This window comes from Neomonachus schauinslandi, chromosome 12 (genome assembly GCF_002201575.2).
Source record: "Neomonachus schauinslandi chromosome 12, ASM220157v2, whole genome shotgun sequence".
In the NCBI taxonomy this organism is placed as follows: domain Eukaryota; kingdom Metazoa; phylum Chordata; class Mammalia; order Carnivora; family Phocidae; genus Neomonachus; species Neomonachus schauinslandi.
Window position 1 is genome coordinate 72,806,413 of NC_058414.1, and position 23,374 is coordinate 72,829,786.

At 39.2% G+C, this 23,374-nt stretch overlaps 1 protein-coding gene across 2 annotated transcripts; it reads left to right on the forward strand.

Annotated features, from left to right (window-relative positions):
* Positions 1-1,105: 1,105 nt before the first annotated feature.
* On the forward strand, positions 1,106-7,842 carry CAV2 (caveolin 2). Of its 2 annotated transcripts, XM_021699297.1 has the most exons (3): positions 1,106-1,352; positions 1,677-1,864; positions 6,683-7,842. In XM_021699297.1, the coding sequence occupies exons 1-3, from the start codon at positions 1,203-1,205 to the stop codon at positions 6,831-6,833; spliced, it is 489 nt and encodes a 162-aa protein (XP_021554972.1). In that variant the 5' UTR covers positions 1,106-1,202; the 3' UTR covers positions 6,834-7,842. The 2 variants fall into 2 exon arrangements, with proteins under 2 accessions (XP_021554972.1, XP_044775875.1); XM_044919940.1 differs by lacking the exon at positions 1,677-1,864.
* Positions 7,843-23,374: the final 15,532 nt, after the last annotated feature.

A 23,374-nucleotide genomic window follows, 5' to 3' on the forward strand; every position in this document is an offset into this window, starting at 1 on the left:
GAGCCACCCAGGCGCCCCCACAATCCTCCTTTCTGAAAGCTTTTGAGTGAGCACTCAGCAGTCGGATTCTTCTCCTGCAGAGTGGCTTTATGATAGGGGTTTGTTCACATGTTTCCCACAGGTAGTTGTGGATGTGACTGCATTGACATCTTTCAACAGGGCTTGATTCAAAGGCAAATTAAGAGTTTTAATTTAGAAAGGAAAAAGAGAGAGAGAGACATCCTCTCTGCTCTGAGACTGCAAACGCCTAGGGACAGGGAGCTCACCAAACTGACTCCATTTCCTCACCTTGCCTCCAGCAGGCTCCCACATCTGTGAGCACGGGGACAGCCAGAGAGCTGACGTGCTTCCTGGATCCTCTACCACTTGTGGGATTGCTTGGCAATCAGGTGTGTCCTGTGTGTTAGAGACCATGTAAGAGTTCTACAGGAATTTAATTCTCAAGCGACAACTATGTGAAGCAGGAACAACTGCTCCCATTTTTTAAAAAGACTTTTATGTATTTGAGAGAGCGAGCGAGCGAGCAAGCAGGGGGGAGGGGCAGAGGGAGAAGCAGACTCCCCGCTGAGCAGAACCCTGGGATCATGACCTGAGCCGAAGGCAGACGCTCAACCGACTGAGCCACCCAGGCGCCCCCAATTGCTCCTATTTTACGAGGTAGCTGAGGTCCCGAGCACACATAGTAAACGGTAGAGCAGGGAGGTTAAGACAAACCTTGTGATTCTATACCCGTGCTCCTAACCACCTAGCTGCCTCCCTGCAGTAAGTCCATCATCCCTGGACAGCTCTTAAGAATCCCAGTTCTAAGCATCAAGCGATAAGACCCAGGGGTCTCCCTGGCTCCTCTGTGGCGGGAATACGGGTCCTCGTCTCCAGGGCACGCTCCGCCCGCCAGTGCAGGGCTGGAATGTGCCCGTTGGGAGCATTCACAGCCGGGAGGCAGACGTGAACCCGGCCAAAAAGTGGCGGCGGGACTCTTCTGGGCGGGAGCCACCTCTCCGGCTGCGTCCGGTTCCCGCCCCTCAAGCCGGGCAGGGAGGCCGGGCTCGGGTTGGGCCCCCACCGGCAGCGGTAGCCCGCAGCTGCAATCAGCCGCCGCCCGGGCCGCGCCGGGAGAGGCGAGGCGGGGCGGGGCCGGGCGCGACGGGAAGGGGAGGACGCGCCCGCCGGGCTGCAGCCGCCGCCGCGCACCGAGCGCCGTGATGGGGCTGGAGACTGAGAAAGCAGACGTCCAGCTCTTCATGGACGACGATGCCTACAGCCACCACAGCGGCGTCGACTACGCGGACCTGGATAAGTTCGCGGACTCGGGCTCCGACCGGGATCCCCACCGGCTCAACTCGCATCTCAAGGTGAAGAAGCCTGGGGCGGGCCGTGACCTGGGCCCCGCCAAGGCTTGGGGACACGGGTGCCCCGTTTAACCCCGCCCGGACCCCAACCCCCACCCTCGCCACTGGGTCAGCCGCCCAGGGTCTGGGACCCGGAACTCACATGCGGTGGGGTCGCCTGCGTAACTAGGAATTCTTAGCCAAATTCTTGTGTGCCCAACCCCACCCTAAGAGAAGGTAGGGCACCCAGCCAGCTCCTTTCTCCTCGCTTCTCCCACCGGAGCACTCTTGGTTCCCCGGGCTTTAGGTTGGGTGACAGTTGGGGATTCCTGTGTCTTGCCTCTGCAGGTGGGCTTCGAGGATGTGATTGCAGAGCCGGTGTCTACACACTCCTCTGACAAAGTGTGGATTTGCAGCAATGCCCTCTTTGAAATCAGCAAATACGTGATCTATAAGTTCCTGACGTTGTTCCTGGCTATCCCCATGGCCTTCGCTGCAGGAATTCTCTTTGCCACCCTCAGCTGTCTGCACATCTGGTGAGAAGGGGCACACCGGGGTGGACCGACCTTCTGAATCGTAGGAATGTTCTTTGCCACCTGCCCTCTGCACTCCCCTTCTCCCAAGGCGGTTTTGCCAGAAGAACACGCATCAGCTCGCCACAGTAGCAAGAACCCGGAGGCCTTGAAGGGCAGTGTGCTTTCTTTAGAATCATAGGTTGAGTTAGGAGTTTAAACAGAGGTAATGTTCCTCCGTCCTCAGGTGTGAATTTCCTTCTGATGTTAATAAGGCCCAGCTGACTGGAGGTGGAGACCTGGAGGCCATGCTTCCTGCCCCAGGCTGTTCTCTTACAGGGCTGAGTTATGACTTGTGCCAGTGGTTCTGGGCAAGGCTCTTATTTCTTTTATCACCTTATATTCAGTCACCACCTGTGCCTGGGCTAAAACAAAAGTGATCTCTGAGCAGAATGCCAGTGACAGTATAATTGAACAGGGATATCAGGCCTGGTTAAGCAGTGCTATGGAGGGGCTGCTCCAATCCTGCCACTAGCAAATGGCAAGGATGAGACCAGAGGAGATGCTGTGTGTGTGCAATTAAGGTGAGGGGCCCCCAACAGAAATGAATGAAAACTCAAGCTGCAAGATAATGAAATGAGAAGGACGCCAAAGTACTTTTTCACCTATGAGACAACATGGGGAGGGGCATCAACTTAAAGGGAAAATAAGTATAGAAACCTTCTGGGCATTAATAGGATGTTTTGAGTAACTTTATTTACACTCAAAATGCATCATAAAACTTTGGAGAACTTTTTAAGCACTAAAAAATTTTTAAAGGAAAATGTTATATTTATGGTTTTAAAAGATACTCACTTTGTCCTGAGAGAAAGAGCATTATGATCATCCCCCAGTATTGCAACAGTTGTCAATATTGTGCTTTAGGGCAGTCCTGGCAAAATGTATAATCCTAAATGCCTCCATGTCTTTCCTAATCACTTCATATGCTATTGCCACACCCTAACACATGTTGTGTTCATTGTTAGAAGTTAAAAATTATTCTCAATTCCCCTTTACCTTGTAAATCAATTTCTTTTAGTTTCTTAGCTAGCTAGTTAGCTCAAGCAGATAAATTTATTGAGTGCTTAGTTTGTGCTGGGCACTGGGCCAAGAATGAGTAAGATGTAGGATCTGCCTTCAGTTTACTCAGCATATCAGGGCAGCTGGCTATGTACAGAAGTAGATGCTGAGGAGAACTGTTAAACCTGTTGAGGAAGAGGGAGGCACTGGGAAGGCTTCATAGAGAAAAAGGAGTCTAAAAAGTCTTTTAAAGGATAAATAAAAATTCTGGGTGCCTGGGTGACTCAGTTTGTTAAATGACCAACTCTTGATTTCAGCTGAGGTCATGATCTCAGGGTCAAGAGATCGAACCTTGTGTCAGGCTTGGCGCTCAGTATGGAGTCAGCTTGAGGATTCTTTCTCTCCCTCTTCCTTTTTCCCTCCCCCTACTCACATGCTGTCTCTCTCTCTCTCTCTCTCAAATAAATAAATAAATCTTAAAAATAAAAAAGGATAAATAAAAATTCAAGTAAGTAAAAGACAAAGAACACCAATTTAATTTGATCACTAAAGATGGAAAACAACTAAAATATATTGAAAGTGACAAAAGACTGCCAGAGGAATGAAAATCTCTGCCTTTATACATAAGCAAATTCACAAAGGCCAGATGTATAGTTAGCTCATAGTCTGACAGTAGCACATGGATTTTTTAAAAGAGGCCTAAGCCAGCACATAAAATTTTGGATTCCCAATTAACCAAAACCAGTCATCTAACCTCTTTCAAAAATATGAAAAACTGAGTGACCACATAGCATATTGTGAAATGTTGGTTATTAAGCTGTTTGGAAATACAGAGTGCCATATTTATAATCAACAAAGCTGGGCTTTCCTAAAGCACTCGCTGAGGAATTGAAAACAAAATGGTTTGCATTTACTAAATGGTGGAAAGATAGAAGTAAAGCTACAGTTACCAAATGATGCTTCTCTTCACCTGGCTCTCCTGAAAACAAGGTGTTTTTTTGTGTGCAGTGCTTCCAGTGGTGAATCATCAAACCATTTCTTTTTCAGACACATAAAATGTATTATTTAACCTCAGCTTGTTTTTCAAATTACAATCATGTGGGTCATTAATATTTAACAATCATCCATTCATCATCAGGCAGCTGTGATTGCAAGTAGAGGACCTACTTCAAACAAAAAAATGCTTAAAAGTTAGTTTAAAGCTATCTTGATAAAATAGATTTATCATTAATGGATTACATTCCCATGACATGATAAGACCAGATCAAGGAGAGGCCTTATAAAAAAACAAACCTATTTGAGTGAGCCTTTCTTCTGCATTGTTTTACTTCTCCTTCTTTCTTTTTTTTCTTTTGGCAGGGGTTAGGGGTTGTTATTACCAGAGGTTGGGAACCAAAGTTATGAAAGTGTGCAGTATTAGATATTCGAACCACATCACATCGTCACAATGGATCTGATTTTAGATTCCTTAAACAAACAAATAACAACAACACCACCACCCAGAACTCAAACTGGTGATGTTGGATCCTAGGTCAGAAGTACAGGTCATGAGGGACCAGTGGGTTGTTTTGATACCATACCACATTCAGACTGAGATAGCCACCATTTGGCAAGAGCAGATTATTGGTCATAAGGGGATCATATCAAAGAAATGTGGCTGGAGCTCCCTTACCGTTTGTTTTTGCTGGAATGCAGTTCAAATAGATAGTCCAACTTACAGAAATATAGTAGTAGCAATTTCACTTCTGGAAGAGATTTTTAATATAGCAAATTGCTATGACAATGCAATCTACATGACACTACAGTTAATACAAAGCTAAGAAAAAGTCTCTGTCCCAAGGGCTTTGTCCAATGGAGGAATGTATAATCTTATAAGTTATAAGATTTCTTTAAGAAATGTTTGAATCGGGTGCCTGGGTGGCTAAGTCGGTTAAGTGTCTGCCTTCGGCTCAGGTCATGATCCAGGAGTCCCTGGATCAAGTCCCTCATCAGGCTCCCTACTCAGGGGGGAGTCTGCTTCTCCCTCTGCCCTTCACCCCCTTCATGCTCTTTCTCTCAAATAAATAAATAAAAGCTTTAAAACAAAAAAAACAGAAGTGTTTGGATCATTGGATCCTCTGACCCACAGTGAGAGAACAACAACTTAAAGAAAATAAAATGAGTTTACCACATCCTATCAACTGAAGTCTCAAAAGTAAGCAGTTGTACTTTGCTGAACTGGAAAGTCCACTTTTGTCCTGTGCTTCATTCCCTTTTAGGACATAGAGATCTAAGAAGTTATGGGATAGAAAATGTCTTATCCTAAGGAAGAGTGGAAAGTATATTCTCAGTGAAGTAGATTTGGTTAGGAAGCTTTCTGATTTAAACTTCAATTTGAGATTGTTTTGTTTCCACTGTATATTCTGACTTCAAATTGTTCTACTTATATATGATGGCATCATATATACATTATAATGACAGCATCATATAGACATTTCAAGGGTGCATAGTAAGTGTTAATCCTTATAGCCAATCTGTAAGAGCTCCTGTTCTACTTTCATTTGTAGTGATATGCCCAAGGCCACACATCAAGTGAGAAACATAATGGGATAAAAAGTCAAAAGTTGTCATCATTCGGGTTTCTATTCAACTGTTTAGCTTTGAAACACCTAGTAATTAATTTTCTTTAAACATTTCTTTAAGTCTTAGCACTTGGAACAAAATATGAGATAAATATAAATGTGTATGCAGTCCATACGAATAATTCAGTATTCTAAAAATATCTCAATCAATCCGACAGTTGCCTGATCTTCCCTTCCCTGTTGGCTAAGCACAGCAGACCTTTATTTAAGTCACATTTTAATAGCAAACCAAGAAAATCAACCTTACTTCCTTGTGCCCATACAGATAATAATAAAAATTCCATTCAGGCTACCAGCAATTCCTGAGAATTCAAAGATACTTTTGTGCTCAAATAGCACTACTACAATAGAGAGCATTATTCAGAGGATTACAGAGAAAATTAATCAGCCTGAGGAATATGAACATTTGCAGTCATCTTAAGAAAAGACATATGGAAAAAATAATTTCAGGATAGTCTGGGTTTTTTTGTTTTGTTTTGTCTAAGAGTTCTGACATGATTGCAGAGTTCTTTTAACTCTACCACACAGCTCTTTTCAGTGTATGTAATTATTATGAAAAATTAGTAATATTAAGCATGACAGTGCTAAGTTCACTTCAGCCCAACCTTTAATAAAGGTCAAGGATGTCTTCACTTAAAGAGCTTCCATTCTAGTAGAAAAGACAGAAGTATAGCCATCTACTTATGATACCCTTTGGTAAATTTAAGGATTAAGAAATTTTGCTGTAGTACTTTAGAAGCACAAAAAGGGAGTGTCCAACCCAGCCTGGCTCAAGGGGTAGGGAAGTGGAATGAGGCAACGGGAAAGGCTACCAGCAAGCACAACTCCAGGGTAATACGAAGAATTAAGCAGGTTAATGTTTAGGGGCAGAGATCAGGTAGATACATTTACCGTTTTATTTATTTTTTTGTTTTACTGTTTCAGATAGCATGCCACCTATAGAAAGAATACTGGTGTTATCATCTACGTGCCTGTTTATTTTTTTAAGCAACATATCTCTGTGCATCTTATCACTATGTGGGTCACTGTTTATTGACTTGTTTCAAATGTTCAAATTTAGGTGAATTGGGCCATTATTATATCTTTTCATGCATGTGTAAGAGTCAGTGGCCTCATTTGGCAACACCAATAATCCTTACACAAATCTCTTCCTCCATTTCAGGATTATAATGCCTTTTGTAAAGACCTGCCTAATGGTCCTGCCTTCGGTGCAGACAATATGGAAGAGTGTAACAGATGTTGTCATTGCCCCATTGTGCACAAGTGTAGGACGCAGCTTCTCTTCTGTCAGCCTGCAACTGAGTCATGACTGAACACTGGGACCCCAGGTCTGGAGTTCTGGATACTGTAATACTTCTTGGTTGTTATAATGTAAAAGCACTACTGTTCTGTTCTAAGCATTCCCAACTGTTCTAATTAAGAAAATTTTTAAGATTGGCAACCACATTTAGAAATGTTTATTGGCAGATCTTTTCAATAATGCCTTTCTAATTAATAGTCAAGGATTTCACTTCTAACTTTAGAGCCAGAATTATACAGTGGGTTGGCAACACTTAATTTTAAAGGCAGTTTTTACTTTAGTACAAAAGTACACATTTTATAATGATGAATTTATAAAGATCAAGGGACATTTCTCAAACACTATAATAGTTCTGTGCACAACTGCTTGTAAAATTATGGAATTTCTTATTTTTTTACTCTGAAAGTAATACTTTTAAAATTACCTTTGCAGATAAAGTCATGGGAATACTTACAAAAAAGATATACAAAGATCCTAGAAATTATAGTAACAAAAGCATGCAGTGGTGATAGGCGCTATCAAATATAACAGGACAAATAAATGTGAAAATAGATAATGAACGTGTGTACCTTTAAATAAGATATTGTTAACCTACAGGTCTATTTAATAAGATGTTTCATTGTACTGTATATTTTGTACTTAATGTAAATGTTGCTCTAATCAGATTGCTTTTAAGTACTTTTATTGTATTTGTTATCTTGTTGAACTAATATATAGAATGAGTAAATGTCTCTTTCATGGGGAACTTCATTGGTGAGATTGCACTGTCTTGATTATGTAAGCATATATATATCTTCTTTGGGAATAGAATGTAAAAGAGTGATATACAAGGTTTTTCTTTCTAACTTTTCCAAGCAAAACCCTGAAATGTTTTATGACTGAGCTTTTTCTGGCTGTGACCTTAAAATTAATCCAAATCTAATTGGTATTTCATCTGGGAGATGCTTTCACTCTTGTAGTTAGAAATTAAACTTGTGGGGCGCCTGGGTGGCTCAGTCAGCTGGGTGTCTGCCTTTGGCTCGGGTCATTATCCCGGAGTCTGGGGATCGAGCCCCACATGAGGCTCCCTGCTCAGTGGGGTGTCTGCTTCTCCTTCTGCCTCTGCCCCTTCCCCTGCTTGCGTTCTCTCTCTCTCTCTCTCTCAGATAAATAAAATCTTTAAAAACAAAAAAACAAAAAAAGAAATTAAACTTGTATTGCATTCCTGTTAATGTCTCACTTTACCTTCAAGTAATACTGGTGCTATTTAATAACATTTTACATAAACGCTATTTCTGACACTTAAGTACTATTTCAACTACAGTGATTCATGGAGAGAGACTTACAGGAAAGTTGTCAATTTTTTGGGCCCATGCTATTGAGCTACTATACATATCTATATATATGTAAAAGACTAACAGATACAGACGTTCATGATGTTGTTGTCTGATACGGGATTTGTTACACCGTATAAAACTATTCTTATCACTTTTGAATTGTAGAGTCCTATTTCAATGTTATGAGTCACTGTTGTTTTAAAAATCTCATTATTCCAAAATGATAGGCATGTACAAAAGATGTCTATGATGTAAGTGGTTACTATAATTTACACATCTTAAAAGTGTGTAAATGCTCAAATTTCAGAATTATTATCAGAACCTGAATTAACATTCCTTTGAATATCTTCATAGATGACAAATCTTCATTCAATGAAGATTAATTTTACTTTTCCAAATTGCCAGGACTGGTGAATATAAAGGATGATTTAACTGGAATACTATTGGGGGCCAAAGTAAACAAATGATTAAATTATGAAACTCCTATCCTTTTGAAGAGAAGCTACAAAAGAGACTTCAAAACTGCCTCTAGGCCATTGTAGCATCCTTAGAAAAGATTCTCTTGATCATTACCTTAAAACATTACCACTCATTTGACGACATAGATTTTATGTTAGTTAAAAAGATCAGTCTCGTGACTTTACAGTTATACTATAAACTATACAACTGTATAGTTGTATTTAAAGTGTTTTTAAAAATATTTGGATATGTTGATTGGCCAAAAGTATTTGATTAATAAAACATGCATTTAAATAAATCATAAGCTTAAATAAATCATATTTTTTCAAATAGCTATCGATAAGTTTTAAAGCCAAAATATATAGCAAACCATTAACTTTTAGCAAGTGAGACATACAATTTCTGTATTTCTGAATAGCATTGATTATTCATTAAAATTAATTTTTTTTGAGATTTGCCATTAACTATTTTATTTCAAAGACTGAAGTTTTGTACCAAGTAGATTCAGGTTTCATATGCAAATATGTTGGTTCTTTTATTTGAGGGTGGGGCAAATAGATGAGTATTTGTAATAAACTTTCTAAAAACCCATAAAATGTGTTCATTGTTTTTATTACATTAGATAAGAAACTGATCAATAAAGAACCTTTTTAAACCTTGTTACAAACCCATAATAGAAAAAAATACATGAGTTACTGCTTATTCAGGAATATAGCTGCGAAAAATTATGGGACTGGTAATTTAATTATTTGTTTTCCCAGCACTTAATCGGGTTCCCTATAAATTTTTCTATTATTTGATGAATAGTATACGCAATGAATTGTTCACAAACCCATCATACTTAATCTTCCTCATGAAATGGAAGTCTCTTGCTAATCCTAAATAAACTGATATTTCTGTTTTCAATTTTTTTAAATAAGAAAGTAAAACAATATAAATCACATGTACTTGGATAATGGTACCATGAAGCCAGACGAGAGTCCAAAATTAGTTTTGGAAAGTGAGTATGAGAAGAGTAGTTGCTGATATTGGCATGGATTTTCTCATCAGTTAATCTGGAAAAATGACCAACCTCTAATAATAAAGCAGGTGTTTGGCTTTCTAAAATGCTTTTCATAGTTTTGAAGAACTTAAAAATCTCCTCTTTTCAATAGTCATCCACATCCCATTAATTTGTTTAGATGCCTTTCTTGGGAAGCTGTTCCAGTGCAGTGAAAAGGGCCCTGCCCTCCAGATGAGGCATCTGGATTCCAGTCTCAGCACTGCCATTCTGAGGTGTGTCACCTGCAAGGGGTTTAATCTCGGTCTCAGTTTTCTTATCTCTAATGAAAGAATTGAACTAAAGGATCTCAGGAGCTTCCCATCTCATTGCTTTCTGGGACTTAAGTAGGATAAAGACTTGCCTATGTATATGCAAACCAATCTAGCTGTTCAGACCAGGAATTTTTTAAAAATCACAAATTTTCTATCAGAGGGCTGATGTGCGATAAAGATAGTAACGAATACATTTACTTTTCAATCTTCAGTTGATTGTGAAAATGAGTATGTGCCTTTGATTCTCCATGATGGGGATTCCTAGACCTTTAACAATTCTGATTCTTTATTGTTGTTACATTTTCTCTGAAAATAATGTTTAATTCTATTTTTTAATTAATTAAAATATATTTTATTTGAAGATGTTTCTACCAAAATCACTGCTATAAGACCGTAATCGTTGCCATCTTCATCTTTTGCCTAGCTAGTTGTCACAGCCTCTTAATGGGCCTCACTTCCAGCCTTCAATGATCTCCAATCCATCTTCCTTTTCAAAAAATAGAGTGATCTTATCAAAACTCCCCTGACATTCTCTTGCATAAAACAATCAATTGTATGTGACTGCCCTTAGACCAAAATCCAAACTCTTAAACTATGGATACAAGGCCTTCACTCTCAACCCATTGCTGTCTTCAGCCAGTGCCTACTCTAGCCCTCACTGAAGTGCCATTCTGTTCTTGTGTGCCCAACCCTCTCCTCTGTCCCCATGCCAGCGTCCCTCCTCGTGGCCTGTCCCACCCCCACTTCTAAAACTCCTCCACATCAAGTGCCTCTTCTGTGTCTTCAGATAAAATCTTGTGCAAACCCCTATTATCACTTCCCACATGGTAAAACTAACCCTGTTAAACCCTTCTAGACTGCTAGATGGTCTTTGAGAACCAAAAACATGACTTCATCTGTGTTTCTGGAGATTCTGAAATGATGCCCAGCAGTCAGTGAGCTCAATCACTATTTTCTGAATGAATGACCATGTGCATAAATAATTGAAGAAAACTAGGAATGACTGCAGAGCTGAGATGGGAATCACATTTCAACTTCATAATTTTCTTTATTTTCAAGAGAGGTTTGAAATGTACTGATTCTAATAAGATTTCCTTTCTTGCCATTTTTCTCACTCATGAATCATCAAGTTGGGACAACAAAAATGTATGTAAAACAGGTTAGGTGTATTTCATCCTTTGTGGTAATGCTTGTCCTTACTCTCAATTCTCTTATTTGAATGAAATGTATTTTCACATCTCAGTGGTAGGAAATACTAGCACTTAAAAGCTCATTTGGAAACATTCTGGTATTTTTTAAATATTGCTATTTCTTTTACTATCCTATTTCTCATTTTGAAATGTATAATAGTAAAAGACTGTTTTATGGAGTTTTACATTTTAGAAAACACAGTCCTATACATCGTCTCATTTGAATCCCAGGACAAATTAAATAGCATAATAATCATATAAATAATGGCTCAGTTTCTTTAGCTTGCAACTTTGTCATTTTAGGTTTATTTAAGATAAAAAGAGCTTAAAGAATGTTAAAAAGGCTACATATTAAGAAACTAAAAAAAAAAATGTAGGTAGTACTGCAGTGAAAAATTACCACCACTAAATGCAACTTATCACAAACCAGGATTTAGTATATTTCTTTCCTTCAAGGTATATCTATGTGTATGGAAGGACAAGGGAAAGAATTAAAGGATGAGGAAGCAGAAGATAAAGATATACTAGATATTCAGGCAATAATTTTTAGGAATAAAAACAATCCAGGCTTCCATAATTTAATCATCCTAGTTTCCTCTCCCTGTTCACCCCCAAACGGCAAAATGAGCAAAAGAAGGGACCCTTTGTTATATTTTTAAGACATTTTTGTACCTGCTCCTCAGCCTTTTTCTTTGGACTATATCTGAACTACCACCAATGGAACCTTACACTTGGATGCTTGTTTAAGTAAAAGATGCCCGTGGGTGGGGTAACATTTCAATCTATGACCAGTCATCCATTACTTTACGTGAATGAAGGACCTGAGAAGGGGATATTGAAAACTACATAAGGGACCTGAGAGTGAGGGCTTTGACCTGAGCTCTACATGAGAGTACCAAAGAGGAAGCCGGGACAGAAAAAGGGAAAATAGGAGGCTCCAAAGTCACAATCCTCACCCATCACAGCTTTGCTTTTGGACATTCTGCCCCCAAATCTCCAGTGAAGGGGACAATGGAAAACGAATAGGGATAAACGGAGTTGAAGTCATCTAAAGACTTTTCTTTTTTCCATAAAGAAAGGTTACTTATGTCTTATTGAAGGAAAAGGGCCCTGGAAGCGGGTGTGAAGGCTCTGCTACCACCATGTGCCCTAAAGACAATGCTGAAAAGCAAAAGTTAAAGTAAAAACGGAACTACAACTTCTGACCATCTGTCTCTCTCCCACCTTGCCTCTCTGTGCTATTGACTGTTGCCATGTGTCTGTAGCAAAGAAAGAAGACCTTGCAGCAGTCAGAGAAATCAGAGGACACCACTTCAACAATTATCCAAAAATAGGACAGAGACACCTATCCGCCTGCACTTGGACGTGTTAGGTCACTCAGCTTGGCTGCACGGCTGGAGAAGTGGTTTTTGCCATTATAGGAAAGTGTAGGGGGGAAAATGATGAAAGAAAGGAAGAGACATGACTCAGAGTGGGAAACAGCACGTAAGCAAGGGCAAATATTTCTCCCAGACACAAATGCATCAGGAAGAGATCAGAGCAAAAGGTCATCTTTGGAGCATTCTTTTCTTTCCCTGCCTCCCAGTAGCTTGTCATCAAGCACCTGCCAGTAACAAAAGGGGAGGGAAGGGCAGTAAGCAGGACCTGCTTCTCTAGCTGAATGGCATACCGGTTCCAGCCAACTGCTGGCTCAGCTAACTGAGACAGTGAAACAAGAAGTCATTTGGAAAGTTGCAGGGGTAAACACACAATTTCCCAGTGAGGCAAGTAGCAAGGATTAACATGCTTCTTTTACTGAGGGGAAACTGGCTGGAATCCTTCATGCCTGATACCAGCAGGAGAATATCTCTGGTACAAACACTAACATTGATATTTGGTGAGCATGTATTACCTGCTAGGCATTTATTTAATCTGCATGATAACCCTATGATATGGCTTTTATCATCATCCCCATTTTTCAGAAGAGTAAACTGTTGCCCTGCAGTTGAGGGATTTTCCCAAGATCATAATGGGAGTCAGGATTTGAGCCAAGAGAATCTGACACCAGAGCCTAGGCTCTTAATCACTACAGAGATGATTTGCTATTTCTAGCATGCGTGCATAGCTGTTCAAAAATTTGTTCTCCCTTTCAGCCAAATTCTTCTTTTTCATTCATCATTCAGTCATGTCACCTTTCCTGCCCTGAGAAGCACCTTTTTTTTCCCCTTCTCTGATCAATGGAGTCAGTTCCAAGTCCTCAGTGGTAAGAGCTCCCCTCAAACTTGTAACTGAGTTCCCTGTACCCTCCTCACTCTGCCCCCTTCTGATCCCTGAGCCCTCCCCAAGCCTCACACCCTGCTATCCTGAGCACACCCTTTCCTTCCCTTTATGATCTGAGCTCTAGGCGCTACACTTTAGCTTAGGTCAGAAAAATATTTTTCAAATACCATTATTCCTATCTGTTGTAAATTTCATAAAATTTCACTATCTTTAACAAAGACATCTTTAATATGTATCAAAAGCACAATGATGATATTTCTCCTCAGTACTTGACAGCTTGACACGTAAAATATTAATAATTACAGTATTAATTTTCATTTAGACTAAGCATATATTTTTCTAAACAGAGGCCATATTTTGTATCTTTTCTCACTTGGTTGGAAATTTCTTGTCAGTTGGTAAATCTTTTAATATGTTATCTAGTCTTATTAGCAGTTATTTAATCTTGGAAATCCCAGGGAAAACCATATATGATTTTTTTCCTCTTATAGGGTAATTTTCTCATGATAAATTTTCAAAAGCAGAAAAACTGGATTGAAGTATGCAATCATATTAATGGTGTGGTTGAATATTGTCATACTGCTTTTCAATAGGCTTATACAATTTAAAATTGCAATAGCAGTGTGTGATAGCATTTGTATGTATATATGTATATTAGTAAAAAAATTATACATATATTTGTAATTTCTACTAAGGTATTAGGTGTTATTATAGAACAACATTACAGTATTCCATTTTACACATATAAAAATGTAACAAACATTTTTCTATAGTGATAACAACTATTGTGATCCCCATACTCATTTCTCCTCCTGATTCTTCACTCACATCTAAAATAATAATGCTGTCTGTGCTTTGGAATAATAATAATAATGCTAGACCCTACCATAGGGCACAGTTATATTTCCCAGTGTTGGCAAGGGCTAGCACTGATCCATCCACCCATTCTTCTCTTCCTTTCCCCTTTCTCCTCCTCCCCTTTCCCATACAGCCCAATGAATTGAACACTTTAGCTGGCTGTGAAGGGTGAAGGTTTACAAAGTTTTCCTATGAGACAAAGAAAAACTAAATGGACCACAAATATGATCTTGATGTCTTTAGAACTTTGTCTTAAATGATCTAACAAAGTTTAATACTCTTTCTGATTAAAACTTTGTAGGGCGCCTGGGTGGCTCAGTTGGTTAAGCGACTGACTTCGGCTCAGGTCATGATCCTGGAGTCCCGGGATCGAGTCCCGCATCGGGCTCCCTGCTCAGCAGGGAGTCTGCTTCTCCCTCTGACCCTCCTCCCTCTCACGCTCTCTGTCTCTCATTCTCTCTGTCTCAAATAAATAAATAAAATCTTTAAAAAAAAAAAAAAAAAAAACTTTGTAAACTACAACGCACCCAAGTGAAGAAATCACCAAACAGACGTGTATGCAATGGCAAATACTTTTTACATACATATTTTCTCACAAAGTGACAGATAATCACTAATCAATATTAAAATAGGGACCAATATTGAAAATGAGAAGTCATGGCTCTAGAATATATAAAATGAAGCATAAGATAAACCAAACCTTCCTCTCCAGTTTAGATATGACCTACCTGAGGCTGTCACAGGAATAGCCCACATTATTTTAAGTTAAATAATATAAACAAAATGAAAATCTCCACAGAGTACTTAGCATACTCAATCAATTTCATAGGCTTGTTGTGCAGGGGCCATGTAGGGGGTGGAAGGGGATGAAAGGGGCATAGTCAAAGCATTGGAAATAAAACATCAAAAAATCATTTGTTATCATGTGGAAGAAACAGGTGAGCAATCAACTGAATTATTTACATACATTTTATTTAGATGAGAGGAAGAATCCTATCATAATTAAAAATTTGAAATAGACTCCTGAAAAAGAGCCAGTTATTGATATTATTTATTCTAAAGGTGATTGAAGGGCCACATGAAACATGAAAGATTTTGTACAAAGAAACAATTTTATTAAAACTATTTTTTTTTTCTGAGAGAGAGAAAGCCTAAGTGGAATTCTCTTATGTGAAAATTTTATTAGAGTAGATACACGCAATAAGACTGTGATCATAAATACATTCAAACAAAGGGAAACGACAAAAGGGAGATTATAAAATATTTTTCCTGGAAGAACTTCGGGAATGATGAGAATTAATCTCTGGGACAGATTAAATGCAGGCAGGTTCTATGCTGCATATTGAACTAGGGATTCATCTAAAGATTTTCATGATTTTATGATGCTTAGAGTTGAAGAAATATTCAGATTTGTAAAGGAAATTTTCCCCAGCCTTAAAATCTGCAGGGAAGTCTGCCCAGCATGAAACACTTCATTGTGCAAGATGGGTTTGGGCTACTTTAAGCGGTCCCTAAGAAACCACTCTGTCTTCTTATAAAGTTAACAGGCCAGTGGTGCCTCAGATCTTGCTACAGGACAATACTTTTTTGGGTGTGGCTAATGGGATAGTTTAATATAGCTCAGGACCTTTCCTACCAAAAAAAAATAATAATAATAATCTTGGCTGCTACCCAGTTTGTAATTCTTGATTTCACATTCCAAGAAGCCTTCAGTTTATAGAAATGAAAAGAACTGCCAGTTCCCTGTAAGCAACTTGGCCAACTTAGCCTGTAGGATTCACCCTTAAATGATGGTTCCTTCACTTTGTTTACAAATATTTCTTTAATAGTATGTTTGTTTCTTCCTCTTTTGGAGTTGGGATTCCCTGTTAAGTCATCCAGGCTTCAGTTGTACTGCTCTTCCCATCATGTAAAAGCTCTTTTTGCATGTAATTGTGTATGGGGTGGGGGAGAGGGGTTCCTCATTTATAGTTCTTACATTGGAAAGTAGTATTTGCTGGCATATACTTTTTAAATGCTTTCAGAGAATGTGCATTTTCAAGTTTCACCTAGATCACAGCTTCTTGAAGTGTAATGTGCATACGAATAACCTGGAGATCTTGTTAAAGTGCAGATTTGGACTCAGTAAATCAGGAACTGGGCCTGACATTCTGAATTCTAACAAGCTCTCCAGTGATGTTGATGCTGTAGCTCCCTGGACCGCACTTTGAGTAACAAGGCCCTAGCAAAGCTTGAGTAAGACATGGAGAGAGAGGACAATGAAGCAGCTGCAGAAAGAGAAAACTGACAGAGGTATTTGTTTGGACCTATGAAAGGATTCTACGATCTGTCTCATAACTATAATCCCCCACACCTGCTTTTAAAACAACATTCACATTTCCTCTGAAGCTGAATTGATTGAAGGCAAAAACCAGCAGCGCAGAATTAAGCCCATCCTCTAGTATGTACAAAAGCTGATGTTGCAATCACAGATTTTCTCTGAAATTAGTGAAAAAACAAACTCATCATATCATTATAAGAAAGTAGAGTTCTCTATAAAGACCAAACCACTTAATAAATGATCAATATGGACTTATACTTTTTGAAGAGTGAAATGCTTTATGATTAAGCATCATTGCCTCAACGGGAGTGGTTGTAGAGATAAATTTCCCCCAGGTAAAAACAAATCCTGGTAAATAGTTTATTTACTAGGGTAAGAGCCAAAAGGAAAGAGAGTTTCCTTTGTTATATAATGGAGTTCTGACTTAAAGCCAGGTGGGTTGGTTACAAAACAAAGGGCTTTTGTGGAGGGCTCCTCCCAAATATTTACATTAACTTAAGAAAAATATGGAAGTCTATATCTCCTTATAATTTTTGCTGGTATTCAGGGGATTATTTTATTCTTTATCATTTCATTATAGTTAAAATGGAATTTTTAAATTAATTATTTGTTAAAGTGAAAGATGTGATGTTCTAATATGCGGTTGATTTTATTTTCTAACATGCTGTTAAAACACTCTACTAGTAAAAAAATCACTCTACTCGTATATTTTAAAATGGTAAATATTGCAGATATGTTACATTATATCATATATATGATAGAGAGCATAAGCAGAGGGATAGAGAGCATATTTATTTATTTATTTGTCAGAGAGGGATAGAGAGCATAAGCAGAGGGAGAAGTAGGCTCCCTGCTGAGCAATGATTCCCAATGTGGGACTCAGTCCCAGGACCCTGGGATCATGACCGGAGCTGAGGGCAGACACTTAACCACTTAACCGACTGAGCCACCCAGGCATCTCAAGAAAGTGCGTCTTATGACCCATCTAGGCCCCTCTCGCTGAAGTCCTCTGTCAAGCATCATATGTGAGAATCTTCATACAGAAGTTGGCATTTAAGATTAAGAGATTTTTTTTGTTACCAACTATATAATGGGAAGATTTTAAATATACTATATAAAGCTTTATGAGAATTAAATAAAAGATAGCAAAAGGGTATATCTAACAAACTAGATTAAAACATGGAAAACTGAAACCAAAAACCAATCCCTAACAACTAATGCATTTAATGTAGATTTGGTAACTTCATACCTTCTTATATTCACACCCTGCCATGGACTCACCATTGACAAAATTCACTTCCCAATCCTTGACTTTGGCCTAGGTGGAGTAACTTGCCTTGGCCCACAGAATGGGGCAGTAGTAACAGTGTGTCATTTCCAGGTTTAGGCTTCTAGGAGCCTGTGACATATTTTTCCTCTTCCTTTTTTGTAGCTGCGATTTCTTGGATCATGAAAAAAATCTTCCCCAGTAGCTTGCTGGTCCACGGAGGACAGAGACATGGAGCAGAGACACCACAGACTTGCAGTGAAAAGCAAAGCTGCCCCAGCCACCCTAGCCTACATCAACCAAGCCCCAGCCCACCCAATCCATAGATCTGTGTGAACAAATGGTTGTTCTTGAGCTACTGACTTTTGTAGTAGTTTATTTATGCCAAATTATTGTAGCAATAATTGATTGATACACCCTAAAATTCAGTTTTAAAATATGCCTTGGATAGATGATGACAAAAAAAGTGTTGGTTCACATCATCTTTCACTTTTAATTAGCTATTGAGATATCACTCAGACATAGCCATAAAGCCTCATCTATGATGATTTAGTACATACAACTATACCTTTACCAATTTTAGTTAGGACACCGAAAAGAATTGTACTTTTCTACACAGAATTTGCTATCCAAAAGTTTTCTCAAGAATTAATCTTATTTCAATCATATTAACCAGTCAGATTGGTTTGGTCTTAATAACAAAATATTTGATAAGAAAATTGTAAAGTAAACCGACACGATAGCTAAAGGCCAGATATATTATTCCACTATCAATATTTTGAGTTAATTTGAAGGATAAAAGCCTTAATGTAAGTCTATCAGTGAAATGTAAATACTGGCAGAAGTTCTTCTATATTTAAAATTTGAATTTAAGGGTTTGTTATAATTCAGAAATACCAGAGAGAGCTTAAGAAAGATGTTACTAGCAAAATTTTGGCAGGATTTGGTTGAAGGGAAAAAAGAAAACTGAATGATAACACTTCTGAAATGTTAACTTATGTTCTTTTCTAGATGCCCCTAGAGCCCTCCCCTACCCCACCCACCCCCATGCCTACAGAAGGATCATTACAGCAGAAAAGCAGAGATAAGGCTTTTCTTGACTCTAAAAGCCTTGGTGAAGGCCCTGGGGGAATTCAGGGCACAGAAAAATTGTTGGGTGATGTGCAAGCATGGCTTCCTGCGCAAGGGAGAGAAAATTGGGAAAATAAGCAAAATGATTTTTGACATATGTGTGTCTTTAGCCGAGGCCCAGATAAATTAAGAGAATCTAAAGTTGAGATATCTGTGCCTCCTGTTTCTGAGCAGGGCCTGTGGAGATTGCAACCCCCTAGAGTTTCTCCGTACCGTGGCAGGGCAATTCTTTGCTTCTCTACAGCACCTTCACCACGGGTGGCCCTGTGCTGCCACATCAGGCCTGCCCACCCAAATTCATTAGATGTAACTAGAGCCCCAAGAAAAAAACAGAAGTAGCAAAAAGTGTCTGTAGCCCTAAGGGGTATATTGAATGAGCATGAAGGACAGAGTAGCACTGCCCTGAATGGACCAATGATTGAGGACAGACAGGTTGATGATGTACCTCTCAGATCCAAGATGCAGAGCTAACGAAGAGACTCTTCCACAGACCCACCCCGAGATTCTTTGGCAATTCATAAGCCCCTGGAATTTAGGTGCAATCCCAACAAAATGGCAGAAGCTAGAAATGCACTGAGCTGAACTTTCTGCTACCTGAAGGAATGGGGTTTTGTGAAAGAAATTAAGCTCAGTTACCAAAAGAGAGAAAGTTACACCTCATAAGGGACTTCAGTAGTATACATGTTTTCCACTTTAAAAAAATCTGAAGCAAATAAGGCAAAATGGTATTATTTGATCAAGCTTCATGGTGAGAGTTCTTACACTATTTACTGCAGAGGGTTAAACTATTTTACAATAAAAATATTTAAAGTAAATACATTTCTTTCTTTTTTTTTTTTTTAAAGATTTTATTTATTTGACAGAGAGAGACATAGCGAGAGAGGGAACACAAGCAGGGTGAGTGGGAGAGGGAGAAGCAGGCTCCCCGCTGTGGAGGGAGCCCGATGCAGGGCTTGATCCCAGGATCCTGGGATCATGACCTGAGCCGAAGGCAGACGCTTAACGACTGAGCCACCCAGGCACCCCAATACATTTATTTCAATTCTGAATTTGTAGGCTGAAATTTGTCCCTAACCCTAGCATCTGTTATGATTTAGGCAGTATCCTCTGTGCTTTAAATCACCTCATTAAATGTTCACGGCACCGCTATTGGGTAGATGTCAATATGTTTTCCATTTTACAAATAAGCAGAGTGACGTTAATTTAAAGAAACAGTGTGAAAAGAGTATTTTGTCATCCATTGTGATCAGGAAGATTTTTGAATGTAGAAATAGTTGTTTATTTTTTTTAAGAAAATAGAGAAAAAAATCATTTAAAATACTCAAAATGGAAAGGCCCACAACAAGAAAGAGTCCAGTGGAGGCCTTCAAGCCAGAAGAGGGATGGAAAGGGATCAGATGATGAGGCAGATCTTCATCTAGATAGCTGTTTCTTTCCATATATAAAATGGAAGGTATGGAAGAAGGTAAAGCAGGTATGGGAAGGCCTGAATGGAATTCAGTGGAAGATGTGTGAGATGGTGATGCTGAAAAACAGGATAAATATTCAGCTGAACATATAGCTTGTAAAAATATTGATATTTATGCATGTAAATAGTCACCCTCTGAACTGTTCCCCCTTCCCCTTCTGACCCTCTCCTAAAGGCCCCTAACACCCCAATGAGCCAGCAACTAGCCAGCAGGACTCCAAGGCACAGCTCCAGAGCTGTGACCCAAGTTAGGAATGACTGCTGGCTAGCTCTCCCACGCTGGCTATTATTCTTTTTATATCACACCTAGTGATAACCACTATTATAATCCAAACTGTAATCTCTTTTCTGAACTCACTGATTGGGCTTCTGAGTGTTGATAAATGCTGGAAACCTGCCTGCTTCTTAAAACCACTGATACTGTTGTAAGCAAAACCTTAGACTCCTACTCCTAGAGTGGAAATCAGATGAAGCCAGTTTAGTGTAAGAGGATCTAGGGTGGTGGGGACTCGGCGGGGGCGGGGGGGGGGGGGGTTGTTGAGAAGATAAGAGAACACAAAAGGCAACTAACTTCACAATTTTACCATGAGTAGATCCTCACCAGACTACTTAAGAATCCCTTGTCCCAGAAATTGTTAATAGGTGCTCTAGTTATTTATCAACTTTAAAATGTTTCATTACCCCACAAAACTCCTTAAGAACAAATCATTTTTATGTATTTAGACTTCAATTTCCACATCTCTAAGGCTACTGATTTGGATGAATGGTGTCCCTTTTAGCTCTATATTTTTAGTAACATATAATGCGTGAGCTAACCTTTAAGACTGCTTCTTCAAAAAAAAAAAAGCGGCGGCAAGTAAGTTGCCATTTACTCATTTTTTAGTAAATGATTTGGAGAAATTTATTAACTTGCCTCCAAGCCTAAAGTTATCTGTGGGGGATATCAAAGAAAATATATTTTGTTTTTTACATCTGTTCATATCAAATCTTATACCTATGCTAACAATGTTCTTCGTCTTTATTTCTTGTTAAATTGGAGCCAATTCTTCAATTCAGCTATTATAACCAGAATACAATCTGTTTCTTTTTGGTTCTAGCTTCTTGTTGAGGCAGGTTAATGAAGAGTTTGTGGTTTTTCCTCTCATTAGGAATTCATTTTGGCATTGACAACGCTTCACTGATCATTATGATTCCGTGCACTGCTGTTGATTTGGCTTCGCCATGGACTTCCCTCAGTTGAGTGCTAGTTAAGCATTCACTCACAGGCCTCCCCAGAAAGTCCATTCCTTGCTGGAATGCAGGACACACTCTCTCCCTGTTCCTGTTGACTTTTTTCACAGTCAAGATTACTCATCACAGCTGAAGACTGAATAACAATAGATGGGAACCGGTTTCCACATTTTTCCATAGACCATAAACACAACTGCTTTGCAACCAACTTATGAAGGAAGAGTTAGATGAACAGCAATCTTTCAGTAATCATTAGAGATAGACTGGGCACCACACAACACATTGACCCTGACACCACTCTTTCTTAGCATATCATGTTTGTTAACACACAATTTGTTCAAAAAATTTAGAAATGGATTTTGGCAGAAATAAAAATTTAAAAACCCAATTTTTAGAAGATCTTTAGTATTCTAATAATGACTAGCCAGCATAATTAATGCCAACATTTGCGACATCTTCCCTGCCATGTAATTGAAACTGATCTTTTTAAAAAAAATTGTATTGCTTTTTTTACTATAAACAACAGTCTGTCCTTTATCGTTCTCTTTTATATTTTCATATATTCTCTCTAACTAGATAATCAACTCCAAGTTTCCATCCTCTACTCCATTTTCTCCTCCCCCTTCTGTGCCCCCACCCCCATGTCAGACTGCCAGTATTTTTTAATGTAACCTATGCCCCTTCATGTATATTCTCAGCTTTTTTATTTCAAGTCATAATTTTACTTTTGATTGCATATGAAACCTTAGGTAAAATGTCCTTTCTGGACAGTGAATTTCTTGACTTATAAATGCCCAAATATAAAATTACTGCTTATTGTTTAATTCATCATGTGTTGCTTTATAATAAAAAAAAAAGCATCCCCAAATTCAGGAATAAAATATTTTAATTGCTAACAATTTTTTAAACTTCTAATCAATTAGTAGAAAAACCAGGTGTCCTCTAACTCACAGGCAAGTACATTAGAAAAAAAAAAAACTCTATGATAAACTTGAAGCTCCAATTAAATATTTCTACGATTGTAAATATTTTACACATTTTATAAATATGGCATAACGTGTTGGCATGAATGTCCTTTGTTCCAAAAAAATCAGTAAAGTTTAACATTTTCATTTATTTCAAAGCATTGTGGAAAATTTCAGAACTGGTTGGGAAATGTTAAATTCTGCATGTCTGCTTCTCCCAGCTTCCATCTCCACCAACTAGATGTAAATAGGAGTGCCACCAAAAGTCCACCACACACACGAACCCACACAAATTCCTTCCTTGTGTTTAAGTGTGAAATGCACCTAAACGTTCTGGGTCATTTTTCATCCCTTCCTCTGTGAAACTGGGAGATAGTTGTGTCTTGGGCTGAGATGGAACGTGGGCGATGAGAACAAACGGCTTAGAGCAGAGCTGAATTCTTTCCGAAGCTTGGGTGCCCATACTGGGCATCTCTGCTTGCGCGCCGGGTCACTTCACTCCCCACCCCTGCGAGCATGATGCACTGCGAAAACATTCGCTCTCCGCAGGACGCCTCTGAGTGGTTCATAACTGGGAAAATCTTGCCCCAGGTTTAAAATATTTGCCCAAGCAACCCAGCGCCGGTGAAACGCTTTCCCATTGCTCTTTGCTCCCTGCGGGCGCTCCCCGCCCTCTGCTGCCAGAACCTTGGGGATGTGCCTAGACCCGGCGCAGCACAAGTCCCGGCCAACCGCTGCAGAACAAACCCTTGGCGGGCGGCCAGGAGGCTCCCTCCC